The 19,472-nt window shown below is 30.5% G+C and overlaps 2 protein-coding genes across 2 annotated transcripts; one reads left to right on the top strand and one right to left on the bottom strand.

Moving 5' to 3' along the window:
* Positions 1-5,062: 5,062 nt before the first annotated feature.
* On the bottom strand, positions 5,063-8,890 carry LOC130443397 (centriolar and ciliogenesis-associated protein HYLS1). The gene is made up of 3 exons (XM_056777976.1): positions 8,733-8,890; positions 8,192-8,677; positions 5,063-6,638 (listed from the first exon to the last, which is right to left on the bottom strand). The coding sequence occupies exons 1-3, from the start codon at positions 8,827-8,829 to the stop codon at positions 6,430-6,432; spliced, it is 792 nt and encodes a 263-aa protein (XP_056633954.1). The 5' UTR covers positions 8,830-8,890; the 3' UTR covers positions 5,063-6,429.
* A 254-nt stretch (positions 8,891-9,144) lies between these two features.
* LOC130443405 (serine/threonine-protein kinase fused) lies at positions 9,145-17,685 on the top strand. Its single transcript, XM_056778004.1, has 11 exons — positions 9,145-9,362; positions 9,429-9,542; positions 9,599-9,744; positions 9,824-9,936; positions 10,020-10,231; positions 10,773-10,960; positions 11,389-11,672; positions 11,902-12,164; positions 15,052-15,352; positions 15,407-15,714; positions 17,517-17,685. Exons 1-11 carry the CDS (start codon positions 9,252-9,254, stop codon positions 17,574-17,576), a joined length of 2,100 nt encoding a protein of 699 aa, XP_056633982.1. The 5' UTR covers positions 9,145-9,251; the 3' UTR covers positions 17,577-17,685.
* The last annotated feature ends 1,787 nt before the right edge of the window (positions 17,686-19,472 follow it).

Below are 19,472 nucleotides of genomic sequence, written 5' to 3'. Positions count from 1 at the left end.
AACGGTAAATTTTTTCAGACCTTAAGTGATAATAGGTTATTTCTCTTATAGGAAAATCTAAAAATACAAAAATATATCTTATTATAAATGTCGGTGATTTAATAAATAACTGTATTTCATAAATCATGTAATTCAGTCGGTTAGCGCCCAAAATACACATAGGATTAAAATGACCCTTCGGTCTTGGCGCCTAGTTTACATGTTGTAAAAAGTACATTAATCCTTTAGCGCCCAAATTACATCCGCCCTCAATGCCTATTCATCTTCGATTTTTCCATACGCATTTTATTACATGCTGTTTCAAGGTCATATCCTCAAGTATGAGTATTTGAAATAGTTTCATCCAATGTCATGTTTATATCGTTTCTATGAGAATCAAATTTCTAAGCTATTAATGAAACAACAAGATCACCTAGCAAATAAGTGCCAGGTAATTCCTTTTATAGAACCTCAACCTTTTATAGATTTCCCAGAAGCCTATGAACCGTAATAATAAAAAACTGGCAGAACAAGAAGAAATCAGAAGCATGGAGAAATACCCCAGGTTACTTTCTAGTTCTAGTAACGGAGTTACTCACTGGACACTGCCCAGGGAAATACCATTTAAGAACATCGAAGGCTATCCCGACAACTCTTGTCTTTCTGTAAGGAAACAACCTAGAACCTATTCTGTTAATTCGAGGCTGTCAATCGACAAAGACTACAGTAGTTACATTCACTATTCTTGAAACCAAAAGACGACAGTTAACTCACTTCGTGAAGTCGTTGCTACCTTACTGGTAATCAGTCAAGGGTTGACAATATATATCAATAAGACAAAGTGTTAACGAAGTCGATTCACTTCCTTTACGCCTTACTTTCTAAATCTTTCTTAATATAATGATTAATAAACTTTTGCATGTGTTTGAACCAATTTTCGAAGCACCTTCCTACGCTGACTCAGATATCTCCAAAATATGTGGCTTCTGTTTTCAAAAAACTGTGAATTAATTTGTTGTTGATTAACTATCAACTCAACTTTGTGGCTGGTTAACATTTCTATAGTTTGAACAACGTGGTCATAATTAAGAACCATTGACTTCAAGTTTTTGGAATTCCTTGTGTGCACCATTCAGAATTGCGCTGCTCTAACGCTACATAACCGGTGATAACAAGGCCATTTGTTCCTTGTTATCCTTCTTCCGCCAACTTTTGGATTTGTCTCGCCTTAAAAGACAATTTGTTTGTTTCGAGATCAAATTCAAAGAATAAAGATTTGTCAGAGCTTTTGATGAGCATTTAATATTACAAGATATCAGTAAATGATAACCTGCTTGTGGGCATTGGTTAGGTCGCGTGTGGGATATAACTAGAACAAATTTCTTTGCGGTCAAATGAACATGTTTAACTACAAAGCTGAATTTGAATTATTATCCTTGAATAGTCGAGAAATAACAGATGAACAAACTAGTGTAGGTATATTAAAAAAATTTGCTAACACAATGTTAAAGATGGTCGACATCCATACAATAAATATTAATTTCGCTGGATGTACCATGATATTATACAAATACCCTAGAGAATATTTGTTCTTTTTTATTTAGTTTCATTATATTTGAAATTTATTATTTTTCGTTTTTGGAAAGTTTAAAAGCAAAAACATTTTAAATTCATTCTACTAGGAATTTGATATGGTTGACATTTATTTGATGGAAATATATGAACAGAATGTAAATACGTAGTTGCAGCCTCTTAAAAAATTGAGCTAAATTGAATCAAAGTTAGGTTAAGTTACGAAGATTAACACTACTTCAATAAAGTCGTTAATTTGACCGAGAATTCCGAACCTCAAAAAACCACCTATCAACAGCTACAATTCTTTCATTTGGACCTGAATAAATTCCATTTATATGTAGACAATTATGTATTAACATATTTGAAGGTTCAATCCTACTGGCGAACTATTTGTATATTCAAAGAACGATGCAGCAATTTATTTTTCTTAACAACCTTAAATAAGCATTGGAGAACAAACAAAATGGACAGGTCCCTCCTGCTAAAATTTTGTAATATACTTAAGAATATGCTTGTATAAAATTATTTTGGTACTTTGTTGCAAGACTTGTTTTTTATTTTGTGGGTCAATGAAGTCTTGTTTAAAGGCTTAATGTTTTGAAAGTTGATTATTTACACAAAATATGTTAGTCCAGGGACAGTGGGTTGTTGGCGAGGAATATTAATTTGATGTTTTTTGGATTATATTTTTTCGTTAGAATAAGTGCAGCAAAATGAAGAATATTTCTTTTATGATATAGCTAATAACTTACTAAGAGGAACGACAATGTACACAAAATACACTAAGAAAAGTGTTCTATATGTATTCTTTATGAACAATATTTGATCATAAAACTGAAGTCTTTTCTTTATTGTACTTACTTTTTATCTTAACCTTATGCTTTTCCGATAAAATGTACGCTAATATATCTGATTTAGTCTGTTAGGTTAGCATTGATTTCTTGTAGTTCCATATACGATACTATAATGATTATTATATACTTTTCTTGTAATAAATGATGGGACTGATTTGTTTGATAACTATATAAAATATTTCTAATAATGTTTTTGTCTAATTTATACATTTATCCTGGTGGATGATTAAATTGAGCATATTTTATTACTTCTTTATTACTGCTGTTTATCTACACAACCACCATTCGCAATTCAAGTTCTCGACTCTCTTGTTAGTATAACTACTGAACTTTCCAGTTGTCTCGTATTTGGGATCTAAGACCCTTCTTTTTTATGTAAAAAGCAAGTACATGTGGGCAAACGCTATTAGCCCCAAGCAGTTTGAATGGTACCTGCAGTGTGGAGATACCTGTGCATATTGATCTTGAAATTCTGTAGGTTGTAGTGTTCGGGATAGACGTCGGTAGCTGAATCTAAAGGACTTCTCCAAAGAAAGGAATCCTGATAAATTGACGTTCTAGGCGTCTGCAGCGAACTGCACGGTGTTAATAAACCACGTCGGTCTGTCGAGTACGTCTTCCAAATACTGCTCTAGTTGGGATAATGTTCGACAGATCAGAAGAGCAAATATCGTGGTAGTATCGGTAAAACACAGTTAGATCAGTCTCCTTTTCTCTATGCTATGTCAAAGTTTCTGGTCAACTCTGGATCCCCTATAAATAGGATTGTTCTCGTCTGTATTGAATCGAGCATCTCCAGGGTATGCTTGGGAATCGTGCTCCAAATTTTCAATCAAAATATAGACGAATTTGCGCCTTGTAGAAGCCTGGGTCTTTACTGCATTAAATCCAATCAGATTGATTCCAAGCTAATAATGTTTTTAAGATCGATATTGATGGTAGTGATCTGTTACTAGCTATGGATTTGGGCGTTAGTATTCTTATTGGGACGACCGATCTGAACGACGACACCAGTATAATATCGTCGGGGAAAATATAGATCGGGTTTGCAGTTTCGTAGAGTAGCTTGTTGATTTACAAGATAAAGAGAGTAAGTGACAAGATGCATTCCTGGGGAATACCAATGTTGATCTCAAACCTCTTTGAGTTGTGTCGAACGATAGTGACCTGGATGGATAATTTTTTGATAAAGCTAGTCGATAAGAAAGGACGACAAACCGTACGATCTTAATTTGAGGTTGACATGCCAAACCTTGTCAAAAGCCTTCAACGTGTACAGTGCGATTTCTCGGGATACCCCATATTTCTCTATACCTTCAGTCCATACGTTCATAACATAGGTAAGGAGATCCCCGGTTGATCTATGTTTACGAAATCCGTATTGACGGTGGCTGATGACGGTAGCAAACTCAAGAATTCTTTGATAACGTCTTTCTCCATGACCTTGGCAATGGCTGGGACTAAAGTAATCGGACGGTTGTTGTTGGTATGGGTTAAACCCGAGCAAGTTTCCAATCGGCAGGGCAGAGACCTTTATATAATAGGTAAAAGAGTTTGCATAGCGAACTTGTTAGCTCAGATGCGCAGTTTTTCAATACGATTGGTGCTATTTTATTGGAGCCAGTGGCTTTATTAATGAGAAGTATTGCCACATCTCGGTATCGAAATTGTATTTCTGACATCGATGAACCAGCTCCCAGGCAAACTGTTTCATTGGTTACAGAAAAGTTATAAGCGGTTGTTAGAAAATTATTAACTTTGTTTTCGAAAAAACATTTGCCCTTACGAGATCCCATATCTTTTGTAAAATATATTTATGCATGTAAATCGATTTTAACTGAAACTAAGAAATCGCATAAAATTTATAACGATATTACTTTATTGACTGGGTTATAATAATTTATGATATTACAAATATGATATTTATTATTTCTTTCATATTCATGAACCCATATATCATCTTACATAACCCCAATTATTGGATCATTTCCCTTGTTTTATTATTTTAGGTTATAAATTTTGTAAAAGTGCTATAAGAGATGTCAAATATCCCTACTTAAAAGTTAAGCAGTCATTTAAAGTCAACTGGTATACTAGTCAAGTCAATTATACAATAATCAACGCACGTACATGTAACATGATTCGCATAAACAATTTAAATGATTAATTATATTGTTTAATATCTCGTGGTTTATTTTGGGATTTGGATATACAGAGTCGTGCGAAATTTTGTGATAATATTCTTTCCGTTCAACCAATAATTAATAATACCGTAAAATCTATGTAAAATTATTATCGAAAAATATTTATTTAACATGAAACAAAACTTTTGTTCTTTACTATAAAATAACGTATTAAAATAAATCCATAACAAATTAACAAAAAACTCAAAATACAACAAAATAAAATGAAGGTTCGTCTTGGTATATCATATATGTATTAGCTGCTTCAATGCTATTCATGAGACTCTCTTAATTGCTTGGACGGCCCTAGATAGATCAATTTTTTTTATATTCTCTTTGGCATGATTAAAATAAACAAAATACTTACCTAATAGTTAAATAAAAACACCAAAAAACCAATATAAATATCTTTCCGCTTAATTTTTGAGGGAAATATTAATATTATGTGGGTAGATACATGAAAGACAAGCATAGAATGTGTTATCACATTTAATAAAAACATATATTAAAAATGAGGGATGCGTTTGCCAACTGTAAAGTATCTTCGGGATAACCAATGATGTTTGACCACATTCTCTGTATTAAAACAAACTACTTTGTAGAAAACTATTTATTACGCAAGGAAATAATTAATTAAACTTGGTTTCAATAATCCGACTACCATACTCAACAAATGCCAAACTATCAAGAACCTCGTATCTGTTTACAAACCGCTTTAATTACCAAAATCCTATTGTGAATAAAGCTATAAATAATTGTATTTATGGTCGTTACAGTTACATTGATATAAAATAAAAGTAATTTGATACGTTAATTAAACTTCAAATGTCTAAGAGACACTTGGAATCACTCAACTATGACGTTGGTTCCCATTCGGAGCGGTCAGTGTACAATAAAACTTAACGAATACAATAATAAATTGAAGTTAAGTGAGTAAATTAGTGATTTTTCACAGTCACTATAATATAAGACAAGAATTAAGTGATCCGCGACGATACGTTAATGGAGGGTAAAATAAGAGACACTTAGTATCATTTAACTCTGTTTGAGTTATATTCGTGCAATGTTGTCCAATTTCAAATACAAAATAAATATGTCGACGATTATTTGAAATATTTTAAATATGGCAACATTGCAAATACGGTAACGGCTTAAGGAGACATAGCTACATAACCTTACAAAAATACAGGCTGTGATTATAACGCATGTTACCGCTATAAACTTTAGTAACACAATCTATTAATCCAGTACTATTTGATAGAAAAAACCTACCTTTATGTAACTCTTTGTTAGCCCTTATTATTTAAGTTTATGAACTCGCACAGTGTTTAGATACAATCCAGTTACCGTTCGCGCCAAATCTCAGGACAACATTGCTGCGAATTCTCAAAAAAAGCTAAATAGCTGAACCCCCTCTAATTCTGTTATTCAGATCTTGATATTAGCTGACATTTTGGGACAACTTGGTACATTATTCTTTTTTACCCTGTAATCGGGCCATTGTGTATGCAGTTATGCTGTTATAGAATATTCAAGAGACTTCTTAAGTGTTCTAAATTGTTTTGTAGAACATATTCTATGTTATCTGATTGGCTATAGAAACAGCATAGGGTAGGAGCACGGGGAAGTTGACATATGTGATTTAGAAAAGAATTTTTGTTAAATCAATTAAACCACACATTTTTTATTTACATATGTCAATAATTTGTGTTTATTTTTGTAATTAAAGAACTGAATAGTTTACTATAAAAACTTGTTGAAACTACAATATGTAAAAAGGTTATTTACATTAAATTAGTTTGCTTTTATTTAAAAAAAATCGTCAAAATACCTTAAGATTAAAATACTTTTTTCTTATGACTACTTTTCTTCAGAGGTATTTCTACTGGAGGTCCATTTATAAGTTTTTCTCTAACTGCCCACCGTAGATCTAAGTGGTTGTCTTCACCTGGAAATTTCACACTTTTCCACTCTTGTTGATACTGATGGTATAACGCCACAGGATCGGATTTTTTCAAAGATTTAACAGAAGATGTATTCTTCAAGACTGAAATATAATATCTATACAATTCTCAAAAACTTAGTGACTATCTCAACTCTCAACCAGTTAAAATATCAATAAATATATTAATGGAAACTAAATACATTTAATATCCAGTAACAGAGAATAAAATGAAGTTAATAAAAAAGATGCGAGTAAGATGGCTGGGACATAGAGGACAAAATTCAGGAGGAGATTGCTCACATGAAATTAAGATTGGTCTTTTCTGCCTTTCCTCAGCCCACCTCTTTCCATGATATCACCCTTAAAAGGTGGTGACTAAAATAGAGTTTCTATTTTTTTCCTAAGATTTCAGTAATACTTCAAATTTGAAATTTGGTAATTTCAGAGGATATATACTCATTAAAATTTTCATGGGATTTTCTTGGATTTTAAAATATCAAAATTACATAAGCTATTAAACTATAGAAAAAGAAACCAGGGTCAAATGTCTCCTGGTTTCAATATAATGAAATTATAAATTGTATTCTTTGATACCTTGTTATATTTGATTCTCTTTTATAAACAACAATATTTATAGAAATGTTTTACTTTTGTGAACATGGTAATATCAATTTGAAATATTCTTAATTACATTCTACAGAAGATGAAAAACAATATTATACCAATTTTAAATCAAATCATATCATAATAAGAGCTAAATTGATCTATAACTTCTATTACTTAAATAATATCCAAATCTATTATATAAAGATATTCTCATAGCTTAGAGTTATTCAGCTGCAATTCTATTACAATCTTATTTTATTTTTTTCCTAAATTAAATAGGATTTGTAACTCTTTCTATTGATAAACATTTTGTTTTAAATAAGCCTAATGAGAAATCTGGGAGGGAAGAGTTACAACTGCAAAAAGTTTCACCAAATTCATCAGTTTGAATTTCCAGTTTGTAAGTAAAAACTATTAAGAATAGGACCGACACAATAATTTGCACTCTCACTATCTTTTATACCCGGCAAATTTGCCCCATGTAAATAATATTTCATTATTATTAATCATCTTTTGTTGCAGTTATTTACAATGTTGTTGTTCCAACTAGTTATGGCCATGTAAAGAACAAAGTGAACTTTTTGATCCATTAAGCCTTTATGAAAAGTTAATATGAGAAATTTATATGGCTAAAGGCAGGTGTGACAGATCTTCAATCTTAAAACCAAAAGACTGTGTTGTTACTTAGGGATAAAAATTTTCCAAATTTTATTAATATTTGTTTAGTAGCTCAAGAGAAGCAACTAATATCTACATTCTTAACAATCAACATAGATATGCAGGATTATTTTATTAAATATAGTAAAGCAGAATTACACCCCTCATTAACAATATCAGAATTTAAATAAACTTATTTTAAAAAAAATTAATACATGAAACTCTCAGAAACTTAAACTACATATCAAAGTATCGAAAAAATACTTAACTGATTATCAAACACATATTATTAAAATATTTCAATCTATTAAAAAAATAAATTATTAGACATCAAAAACATCTATAAATACAATATATGTGACATTATATTTGCATGTGTGAAGTTTTTGTACCTGCAGTTTTAGATTTTCTTAATTTTGAACTTGGAACAGAGGAAGCCTGGTTGGAAGTGGGTCTGGATTTATTTGTTGATGATCCTGACATTGGTTTTGACCTATCAGTTTGAGTTTGTATATCTTCTTTACTCACTATTTCACTACTTGTAGTTTGTACATTTTCTGAAGGTTTTCTACAATTACAAATGTTTGATTGTACATCAGTTTCTAAATGGACACAATGTTCGTGGTCAATATTTTTCTTTTTTGCATGTGTTATATGAACTGCAATTTGTCTGTTTATTTTATCAACCATTTTAGCCTTTGATGCTTGTGTAGGATGGTTATGAAGCATTTCGAAAATATCATTATTTTGATACATTTGAGGTTTTAATTTGGGTTCAGGATATATAGGTGTACTGTATTTGTAAGTATCAGATATACCAAAATCGTGCCCCAGTGTTTTATGTTTCCTCTGTTCATATTTTATTATTTTCTTTAAATCTAGAAAGAATATAATTTATATCGAAATAAATAATATTAAAACGTTTATAACTACCTAAAATAAATTCCTTTAACTGTTGAGCACTTATATTTGTGTATCCAAGTTCGTTGAGGTAGATTAATACCTCTCTAGGGTCAATTTTGTAAGACATTTTCAAAATTTAATTTTAAAGTTATTTAACGTATATAAATTCATAACCAACATTCCTCTTCTTTTTTAGAGTATACATTTGAGTTATTTTGAGACAATGTACTGGCGTGTTTAGCTTTTAGGCCATCTGTTATTATAAAAAGATTATATTCAATATGTTGACTGATTTAGATTTTCAACAACTAAATTGGATTTTTTCTTGAAAATTGATTCAGAATATGCACTAATTTGATGATATCTCAATAGAAGTGGCTATTGTGGCTTTTATCTTTAAGACTTTTCTCTCAAGAAGCTTATTTTATTTGACATATGACAAATTTAACTCTTTTTAGGTTGAAGTGTATAAATGCAGTTAATATAAATAAACTATATAAGATAGGCTATTCATACAAACAGATTAGTGAGTTTCAAATATTTTAAAATATGGAAAAATACGAGGTGATTGGAACGTTGGGAGAAGGATCTTTTGGAAGAGTTTACAAGGCTAAACAACGATCATCAGGATCTTTTGTAGCTCTCAAAGTTATTAGTAAAGTATGTATAAGCAATTATTTGGTATAGCTTCATGTTTAAAATGTGTGAATGTATTTCAATTTATAGAGAGGTAGATCTGTTAAAGAATTGAAAGGTTTCAGAAGAGAATGTGAAATTCAAAGGGATTTGCACCATCCAAATATTATACAAATGTTGGATTCCTTTGAAACGGAAAACGAGGTATTCTATTATATTGTCTCAATGATCAAGCATAATTCTAGACATGTTTCTTATAGATTGTTGTTATTACTGAATTTGCTCATAAGGAATTGACGGGTGTTTTGGGAAAAGTTGGATATTTATCAGAAGATAAAGTACAAAAAATTGTATGGGATCTAGTTTCTGCTCTGTATTATTTACATTCTAATAGAGTTCTTCACAGGTAAAAGTAACAAATTTCCTTTGCAACATGACAAAAACATTTCTTAATTCCAAATAAGTATTATTCTTTCATGTTATAGGGACTTAAAACCTCAAAATATCTTACTAGATATAAATAATGCTGCAAAACTGTGTGACTTTGGGTTTGCCAGAAACATGAGTACTGGAACACATGTACTAACATCTATTAAAGGTAAATAGATAATAAATGCAAAAATTTTATGTTAATTAAATAAGTGATATTCTTATATTCTATACAAATGATATATGTTACAGGTACGCCATTATACATGGCTCCAGAACTAATAGATGAACAACCTTATGATTACACTGCTGATCTTTGGTCATTGGGTTGTATAATTTATGAATTATTGATGGGATCACCACCATTTTGTACTGCTTCGATATTACATCTAATAAGACTTATAAGACACGAACAAATTCAGTGGCCTACATTTTTGTCAGATAACTGTATTTCATTTCTTAAGGTACGTGCATGAAAATATATGGATTTTATAGATTTTGATCCATAAAGTGGAAAGATATTTTTTTCTAACCCCCACTTTCAATTGGAAATGATATATCATTGGGTTTTCTTTAATTTTTACTTTTTAGCCCTTTTCATATGTTTTTTGGGATAATTTGTCGTGATTTAGGTCTCTTTTCTAATGAAAATCAATTTTTACATGTTATTTTGAACTAATTTTCATAGAATAGAGACCTAAAATCAAGACAAATTATCAAGAAAAAAAATATATCTTTGAATTTATGAATGAATTTATGTTTACAGTATTTACCAATTAAATTATCTTTTATTATAAATATAAACTTTGTATAATTCACTGGAAAACATTAATTAAATTAAATTAAAATGTTATAAACAGTTAAATAACATTCAATATTGAAGAAAATTGGCTTAAAGTTAAGCACAAAATATTAGTTTACTTCAAATATTTTATCCTTGTAAAACTTTAGGTACCATCAATAAATATTGTTATTTAATAGATTTATTATATTTCACTTTCATAGGGGTTGCTTCAGAAGAATCCATTGAAAAGATTAACATGGGAGGAAATTTTGGAACATCCATTTGTTAAAGGACACATTATTATTGTAACTAACACTTCAGCTCAACCTTTGACTAGGCCCTTATCCCCAAATACATCCCATGCTAAAGAACAGCAGAGAAAAGAAAGTATCAAGAACAAATTAGTGAAGTAAGTAATGAGGCCACAATTGTACTGTACTTGCTGTTTGTTACATGATACTGATTACATTGATGTAACAGAAACTATTGGAGATTGGCTGGGAAGTGATGCCATATCCCCCATACAGCCCTGATCTGGCACCATATGATTACCCTTTATTTCGAAGTTTGCAGGATTCTTTGAATGGTCAAGCTTTCACAAATGACGGTGACCTTCAATTGCACCTGGTTCAGTTTTTTGCTGATAGGACCATAAATTTTATGAGCGAGAAATCATGAAGCTGAAAGAAAGATGGCAAAAGGTCATTTAGCAAAATGTAAAATATATATTTGATTAAAAACTATTATTTGTTTTATTTTATACTACAAAATCAAAATTACTTTGTCGTAATCAATTTATTTTTGGTAAACTCAAAATAAGTAATTTTCATTTTTCAGGATATCTAGTAAAAATAATGAGGTTCAAGAGCAAACAACATCCGGTAAACCTATTAAAATGAAGACAAGCAAACAATCTGATAGTAGTTCTAATGAAGCAAATAAAAAATCTCTTCATCAAGATTCACAAAATAATAATGTTCCAGAAAATTCAACTAAAAATACAACTCCAAGTAATATAAATGGAAAAACTTTGATAGTCGAAGAAAATTCTCTAAATATGAATCTGAATAAAGACAATTCCAAAAATACTGAAACCGTTAACTTAGGAAATCAAAGAAAAAGTAATTATATATGTTTTTCTATATTTCAAAATTGCGAGAAACGTTTGTTTATGAGTACTTGTATTTAGTATCATTGGAGCTACTGACAGTATATAGAAACGTCTGCAACATTAGAAATTGAATTCTGTACATTACACTAAATACAGTTGTTTTATAACAAGCTTTAAAATTTTTTTTTATCTTTTTGATGTTAAAATCTTTTAATTTATATTTAAACTATGGATTTTAGGTTCTTTGAATACATTTAATTTCATAGAAGATAATCAACCAATAGAAACTGACGAATGGATTGTATTTTTGACTAAAACAATTCAGGAAGTGATAAACGGTGAAATGATCTCACTTACACAGTCTACTCAGACGAATGTATTGGTATCACCTCTGAAAAATCCAAATGCAAGTCCTAAAGTGATTAGTTTTGTTACACGATTGCTATCAATACCTTTTGTGGTAAAAGGAGTAACGTCAAGTTGTTTATTAGAAATTAGGAAAGTAAGTTATACTGTTAAAGTTTAATAATGGTTCTATTAATATCAGGGTTTTTAGTGTGGTCCCTAAAAGTCACTTTTTTATTTTAGGTTTTTTTTCTTTTAAATTTGTATCAAAGGTTGTATGACTTTTTCGTATATATATATATATATATATATATATATATATATATATATATATATATATATATATATATATATATATATATATATATTTATCACATTGCTGCATACTTTTAATTTAACGATCGAGCTCAGATACACTTTTTTTTCATTTGTTAATAACTGCCAGATGAAATTAAACATAAGTTGTATGATGAGAAGTGAAAATTATCCCATTCAGCTACTTTTTTTCTGATAAAACTCTCAGTGGTTACAATCGTCATTTACTCATCGTGTCATTACAAATATATGCGTTAGTACACCTCTTATTTACACTGTTCCTTTTTTTATTAATCAAAATGTGCATTATAATATATAGTGTATATATATAATTATCTTTAAGGTATTTTTTAAAATAAAAACATTTTTTAGTCAGTGTAGAAATATGTTGTTGTGACAACTAACTTGTATGAAGCTTGTGTACCTTACAAATTTATTAAGAAAGTGGGTAGAAAAATACTAATTTAAAAGAAATAATTAACACCCTGTTTCATGTGAAAAGGAAAAAAATTGTATAAAAAAGGGGGGTGGGGTGTAATATATCCCATCGAAATAAAGCAACTACTGTTAATAACCAATATATATGCCAAGTATATATATATATATATATATATATATATATATATATATATATATATATATATACGATCTGGAATATATATATCATTTACTAATTTTTTGAAGAAATTAACATCAGTGTTGTCTCAGGCTTCAATGATGGCACCCTTCATTTCTATTTTAGACTGAAACGTCTACCTATTATTTGTATATACAGCCTGACTAAGAATGTCCCATATATTTCCTTGGCAATTTTGAGGTCAGCATAAAGGGAAGGCCATTCCTTGACATATGCATCTTAAAACCATTCAAGAAAGAGATTGGGACATTTATGAGGGCAATATCCTGTAGAAACATCCAACTTGAGCCATCAATTCCTTCTGCCAAATGACAATAATGAGTTTCTAGCTTTTGTTAGTAACTGGTAGCTCTCGAGTAGCCAATTATAATAGTAAACTTAACATGAATGGTATGGTGGCCTTCTTCATACACTATTAATGAGCATCCAACTTACTGCCTCTTGGAGATTTCTCTACCTCTCCTCATGTCATGTCGATATAAAAAAGGCTTCCTAAATCATACAGATATTTTTTCTCATATATGATGTGACATTCACAAGTTGTTCCAGGTTTGTTAATATTTGACCCAGAGAACCTTCCATTCTATTGCCTTGATATGAGGAGATATTTTCCAAATGACAGCAAGATAAAGGCTCATTAATGGTATAGGAAGGCTTCGGCCATGATGCTAAACTTAACCTGAATTTTTCTTTAGTCATATGGAGGTTACTAGTTACCAAGAAATGATAAAAACTCATTTATTTCCATTTGTAGCTCTAGTTGGATTTCCGAACAGGTTAGCGCTCTTATTTATGTTGTGCACTCTTTCTTGAATGGTTTTTGGATAATGACGTGCATATCATGTGATGGCCCTCTCTTTCCTTTGACCTAAATTCTTGAGAAAATGTGTGGATATTCTTAATAGGGGCTGTATATACCAATATTAGACGGTTTCAATCTGAAGCAGAAATAAAGATCACCTTCATTGAAACATGGGACTTGCTACTGCCCTCCAGTAATTGGTAAATGATATTCCAAATTATATACAAACTTGGTGAATATATTGACTATTGACAGTAGTGACTTTATTTTGATGGGACACTTTCCCCCTATTTTTTGATGCACTCAATTTTTTTTCTGTCCACATAGCAGGGAGTGAGTTATTCTTTTTAGGTCAATTGAAATGTTACAAGGGCTGACATTTTTTTACAGGACGCAATTTTATTTATGGAACATGTTGGAGGGGGGTCAATATAAGCTTTACCCCAAGATTATGAGGTTGCCACCCTTGTCCCCCGGCCGCCATCTTGGAAATATTGATGAAAACACGTTTTTCGCGATATCTCGGAAACTATAAATCTTACACAAAAATTGTAAATACATATTTTATAGCAAATCACTTTGTTTACAATTATATCTATGCGACTTTTTGCCATAAATCCAAAATTTAAAAAGTTATGAGCAAAAAAGAGAAATTTTTTTCTGTCGATTTTACCAAAAAAATATATCAGAACAATTTTGTAGAGGATCTCCTTAAGAAGATTTTCTTTTATAGTTTTTTAAATTATTTTCATCTTAAAACGCTATCATAGCGCTCCAAAGTTGACCGGGTTCGTCAATGCTCATGACAACCCGATCAAAACATATTTACCTTACTTTTATATTTTTTGTATTGTAAACCTATTTTTGAAAATTTTTCAAAATTCCTACAATTTCACTTATTCATTAGTGACTCTTTTCCTCACTATAGAAGTCACAAAATTAAAGAGATCCTCAACAAAGTTGTTCTGACATGATTTTTTTGCTCATAACTTTCTAAATTTTGGATTTATGACAAAAAGTCACATACACATGATTATATGCGAAGCAATGGGCTACAAAATATGACTTTACAAATTTTTTGTAAAGTTGATAGGTTTCGAGATATCGTGAACAATGTGTTTTCATCCCTGTTTTCAATATGGCGGCCATAATCTTGGGGTAAAGCTTGTATTTATATATTATTGATAATTATGAATAAAATCCCCTAAAGTCTCTTTTTTTCGTGTTTTGTCCATCTTTTTGAAAAAGTTGTGTACTAAAAGATCTGTAATATCTATGTATGATTTGCAGGTATATTCTGAAGTGAAAGTAGTTCCTAATTTAGTGTATGCGATAAAACTTCTACTGCGCGATTCTGGTAATGATTCTTCTTCAGATACAACTTCGCCAATAAACTCTCCTTTGCCACTTTCCGCAGAACGATATAGAAGATTATCAGAACTGACAAATGAGGATTTCCAAACATTGGAATACATTTTTGTGCTCATTGCTCATCTCGTTCATCTCGACGACGAATTTTTGATACAATTTTGTGATGCGGTTGTCGTATTGTCAATTTATCTACTGATGAAACTGTTCTTATCATTTACTTGTAAGTCGTACTAATTTAATTGCTCTATTTTGTATACTATAAACTTTTTTTTAGATAAAACAAGCATTCGAATAGTAACTGACATTCTGGCAGTTTTAACGCGATTAATGAGTAGATTACCGGAAAATAGCTACGTTATAGAAAAAACTCTTTTATCCAGCTCAGATAATCAGGAGATGAAGCAGGTTAATTTCGTAGATCTGATGCGACATTCGGATTCGTTATTACGAGAAAGAACTTGTTATTTTTTATTATGGTTCAGTAGAACTCAACAACTAAATGTTATTAAAATATTTTGGAATTTTACTGTGAAGGATACATTAGAAGCATTGGTTTACGATTCTATTGAAACTGTGAGAAATGTAAGTAGAAAGTATGAGGTTCAGATAAAAAATAATTATAACAGTGCCCAAAAACTCACCTGAGTAGCTGAGGAAGAGAAAATACCAGGAATCTTCTATCTTTTGGTTTACTGTAATCTTACGATTACTTGCTACATGTAACTGTGTCTCTAATGAATAAACATAAAGAATCGATATCACTGATTGAGCGTTATATATATGGCATTATGTGTATGTATGCTATGATATAATTACACTTTATAGCTAGTTATTGATAATATATAAGTATTAAAATACTTGTTCGAATTCAGATTATTACTACAAGTTTCAAGACAAGAACTTTTTGTCCCAGATTTAATTTTGTATAATTGAGACGCCTAGAATCAAAATCTGCCAAGACATCTCAAGAAATTTTCGGAAAAGTGGAAAAAACAGATCACACATAAGAAATTATTAATTTTTTTACCAAAAATCAATAATTTTCACTCTATAACAGAGGCCATGTATGATCAAGATACCCAAAATAGTTTCATAAATATTTAGAAAAATTTAAAATCAATATTTGGACTGGTCGGATTTTGTTACTAAGATTGGGATTCGGCGGGATTTGAAACAAAAATGAGCAAAGAGATTGAGCTGTAAAAGCTATACTAATTGTAATTTTTCAATTATTACAAAAATAGCAAAGTATAAAATAAAATTTAATGTTTTGTAAAAAGTAAACAGTCTTTATACTAGATTACATATGTGTATCAATTTCCTCATAAACATGAATGTTTCTATCTTCTTTATTGTTGAGATCTTCAACTTCATTGTGAGACTTCTTGGTTTTCCAAATTTTCGATAAAATTTTAGCATCTCGTGGTTTTGCCACACTTGTCCAAAGCGCTTTGTTAACAATTTTGCAACATCTTTTATTTTTGCAACTCTACGGCTAACCCTCTTGTTAAAGGCTTTTGGTTTATGTGAGGCATATTAAACTTTAGTTCTGTGAAGATTTTACCCCGGACCAGAATATTATTTTTCTTGTTCTCTTTTAGCATAATCCTTTTTGGTGGATTGAACTCGAAGTGCTACAAGTTCGGTTTTTTTGCAATTCTTCAAATTCATACTTCCAGTCTTTAACCGGAGGACAGTTACTCCAACACGATGAACATGTTTCTCCAGAACTTCTTCATACTCTTCTGGCTTAAGAATAGTGTCCTTATTTATCAAATCTCTCTCAATCAATCCAAAACCCTGTGGAAAATAAAGTATAAAGGGTAAACAACCCGCAGAGGATCATGGGTAATCACGTGACGAAACTCCTATTGGCTAATTTGGATTTGGCGTATTTTTGAAACTGAAAATAGCGTAACTGCCTTTAGACTTGGCGGATATTGCAACTAAACCTCAACTTTTACCTCAAAATACACTAGAATGTGGCTGGATTTGCTATAAAATAACAGTTGTACTGAAATCAGCATGGAAAAATCTGTCAGAAACAATATCACTCAACTTCGAAAAAATATGGACTTGTCGGTCGTCGTCGAATGTATTAAGTCCAGATTTTATATATTTGGACATGTACATTGTTGTACCTTTCACTCTGTTTTTAGGAAAAATTTCTCTTCATGATAATACTTTTCAGCATATCGCAACCCCTACGTCAGTCCAATAGATTTTCTTTGAAATGTTAATTAATACTGGCTTAAAAGTTTTTATTAAATTTACCTCAAAATTTACATGAGTCTTTAAGATTTATTGAAATATGGAATGCTCTTGTTGTAAATAAAATAAAAAATTGGATTGAATAAATTTTATATAATTATATGATTTTTTAGGCTGCCGAGTATGCTGTTTCAGAACTCAAAAATAAAGATTATTATAAAGAAGTGAAATGAGTTACTATATAAACATGAGTTGGAAAAGTTTGATCAAATTTCACTTATTTCAATGTCAAATTTTGAGAGGTTGACGATAAGATAAAACCAAAGTACTAATTTGCAAAGATATTGTATACAAATTAAAATTTGTATGATTAATAATGTGAATATATATATATATATATATATATATATATATATATATATATATATATATATATATTGTAAATTGCTTTTAGTTTTCTTTCTTTCCTAATTAACCATCACCAGTCTAATTCACAAGATGAAAACAGATAAAACTGGAGAGAAAATCTCTAAAAATACATAAAAAATGCGAAAGATAAATAAATACTAAATGTTTGTAGTTAATACAAATATTTAAGAAAATTTACAGAATTTTAGAGATGATTTTGTTATTTGGCTTTTCCCCTGTATACTGTGTGCTAAAGTTCAACCTTTACAGGATCGGCATATCAGATTCTAAAATATGCAGACTGCAATAAGGACGATGTGAAGTGATTCTGTACCCCATTCATCCAATTTGATTACATTCTTTTAATATCGTCGAACCATCTTATTGGTGTGCGTCTTGACGAGGTCTCCATTTGAAACTTTTTTCTAGCGTCCACCCATTTTAATTTCATAATTCACACAATTCCTTCAGTGAAAGTTCCTATTTATAATATTTGTAGGTTATACAAATAAAATAATGGAACTAAGAATCAACATCAAGTTAATAAAAGTTTAAAAAACAAATAAATATCCTATTTGGCTTTTCCCCTGGACACTGGATGTTTGAGTTCATCCTTTATAGCAGGGGTCTCCAAACTATGGCCCGAAGGCCACATCCGGCCCGCAGACAGATTTAGTTCGGCCCGCGGAGAGCTAGCATACTTGAAAACTCCTTTTAGACAACATATTTTTTATAGCAAATTAAATTTAGTTTACTGAAGTATTCTAATTTTATGTTGAATAATTATTATGACATCTACATTGATACGGTCATGGGCTAACTACTCATAACATTGTTGTAAGCTTATTGTTATAGTTTTTGTGATAAGTTGGATAAAGAAACACAGAATTGTAGTATGTAGTAAAGACATGTATAATATGCAGAAAATTTAACTTCAGTATATAATAACTAACAAATTATTGAAATGAATCCAACTAACATTTTATACATTTTAAATAAAAACATAACTTATAACAAGCATAATGACAATGAAGTACTAATGAGATTTATGTAAATGAGATTTTCCAGTGACAATAGTTTGTAGTTGTGGACTAATTTTACTTGTACCAATTATTAAAAGAGATTTAAGATGCTCATCAGTTAATTTAGATCTGTAAATATTTTTTGTGTACTTCATTTTGGAGAAGGTCTTCTCACACAAATAAGTAGTACCAAAAACAGAAAACAGTCCACGAGCAAATTATCAAATTGTGTCAGTGGAAGACTCTTATAAAATTCCAACAAAGATGAGTTTTGATATTTGTTCTTAATTGTATCACTGCACTGTAGATCAATCATTTCCATTTGAAGTTCCGGGGCTAGGGTTTCAATGTCAGTATCAAAAGGATTCTGAAAAATCCTAATTTGATTCGTAATGGCATCAAAGTCCGAGAAACGAGTATCAAAATATATTCAAAGCACTCAAAGTTTCGATTGCAAAATCGAGGAAACTCAGTTTCAGTGGTGTGGTTAAATATTTCACATGTTTTTAAATGTGAAAAACATTTACTTCGTAGTTGTGATTGGAACTGTATCAATTTCTTCCGGAATGATTTAATATTAGTGTATAAATCAGGAAGATGCTGGTTTTCTCCTTGCAATCTCAAATTCAGTTCGTTCACATGTTTTGTTAAATCAACATAGTATGCTAACTTCCACAGCCATGCGTTGTTTTGTAATTC

This window comes from Diorhabda sublineata, chromosome 1 (assembly GCF_026230105.1).
Source record: "Diorhabda sublineata isolate icDioSubl1.1 chromosome 1, icDioSubl1.1, whole genome shotgun sequence".
NCBI lineage: Eukaryota > Metazoa > Arthropoda > Insecta > Coleoptera > Chrysomelidae > Diorhabda > Diorhabda sublineata.
The sequence above is the reverse complement of the archived record's forward strand: the minus strand, read 5'-3'. Positions and strand labels throughout refer to the sequence as shown.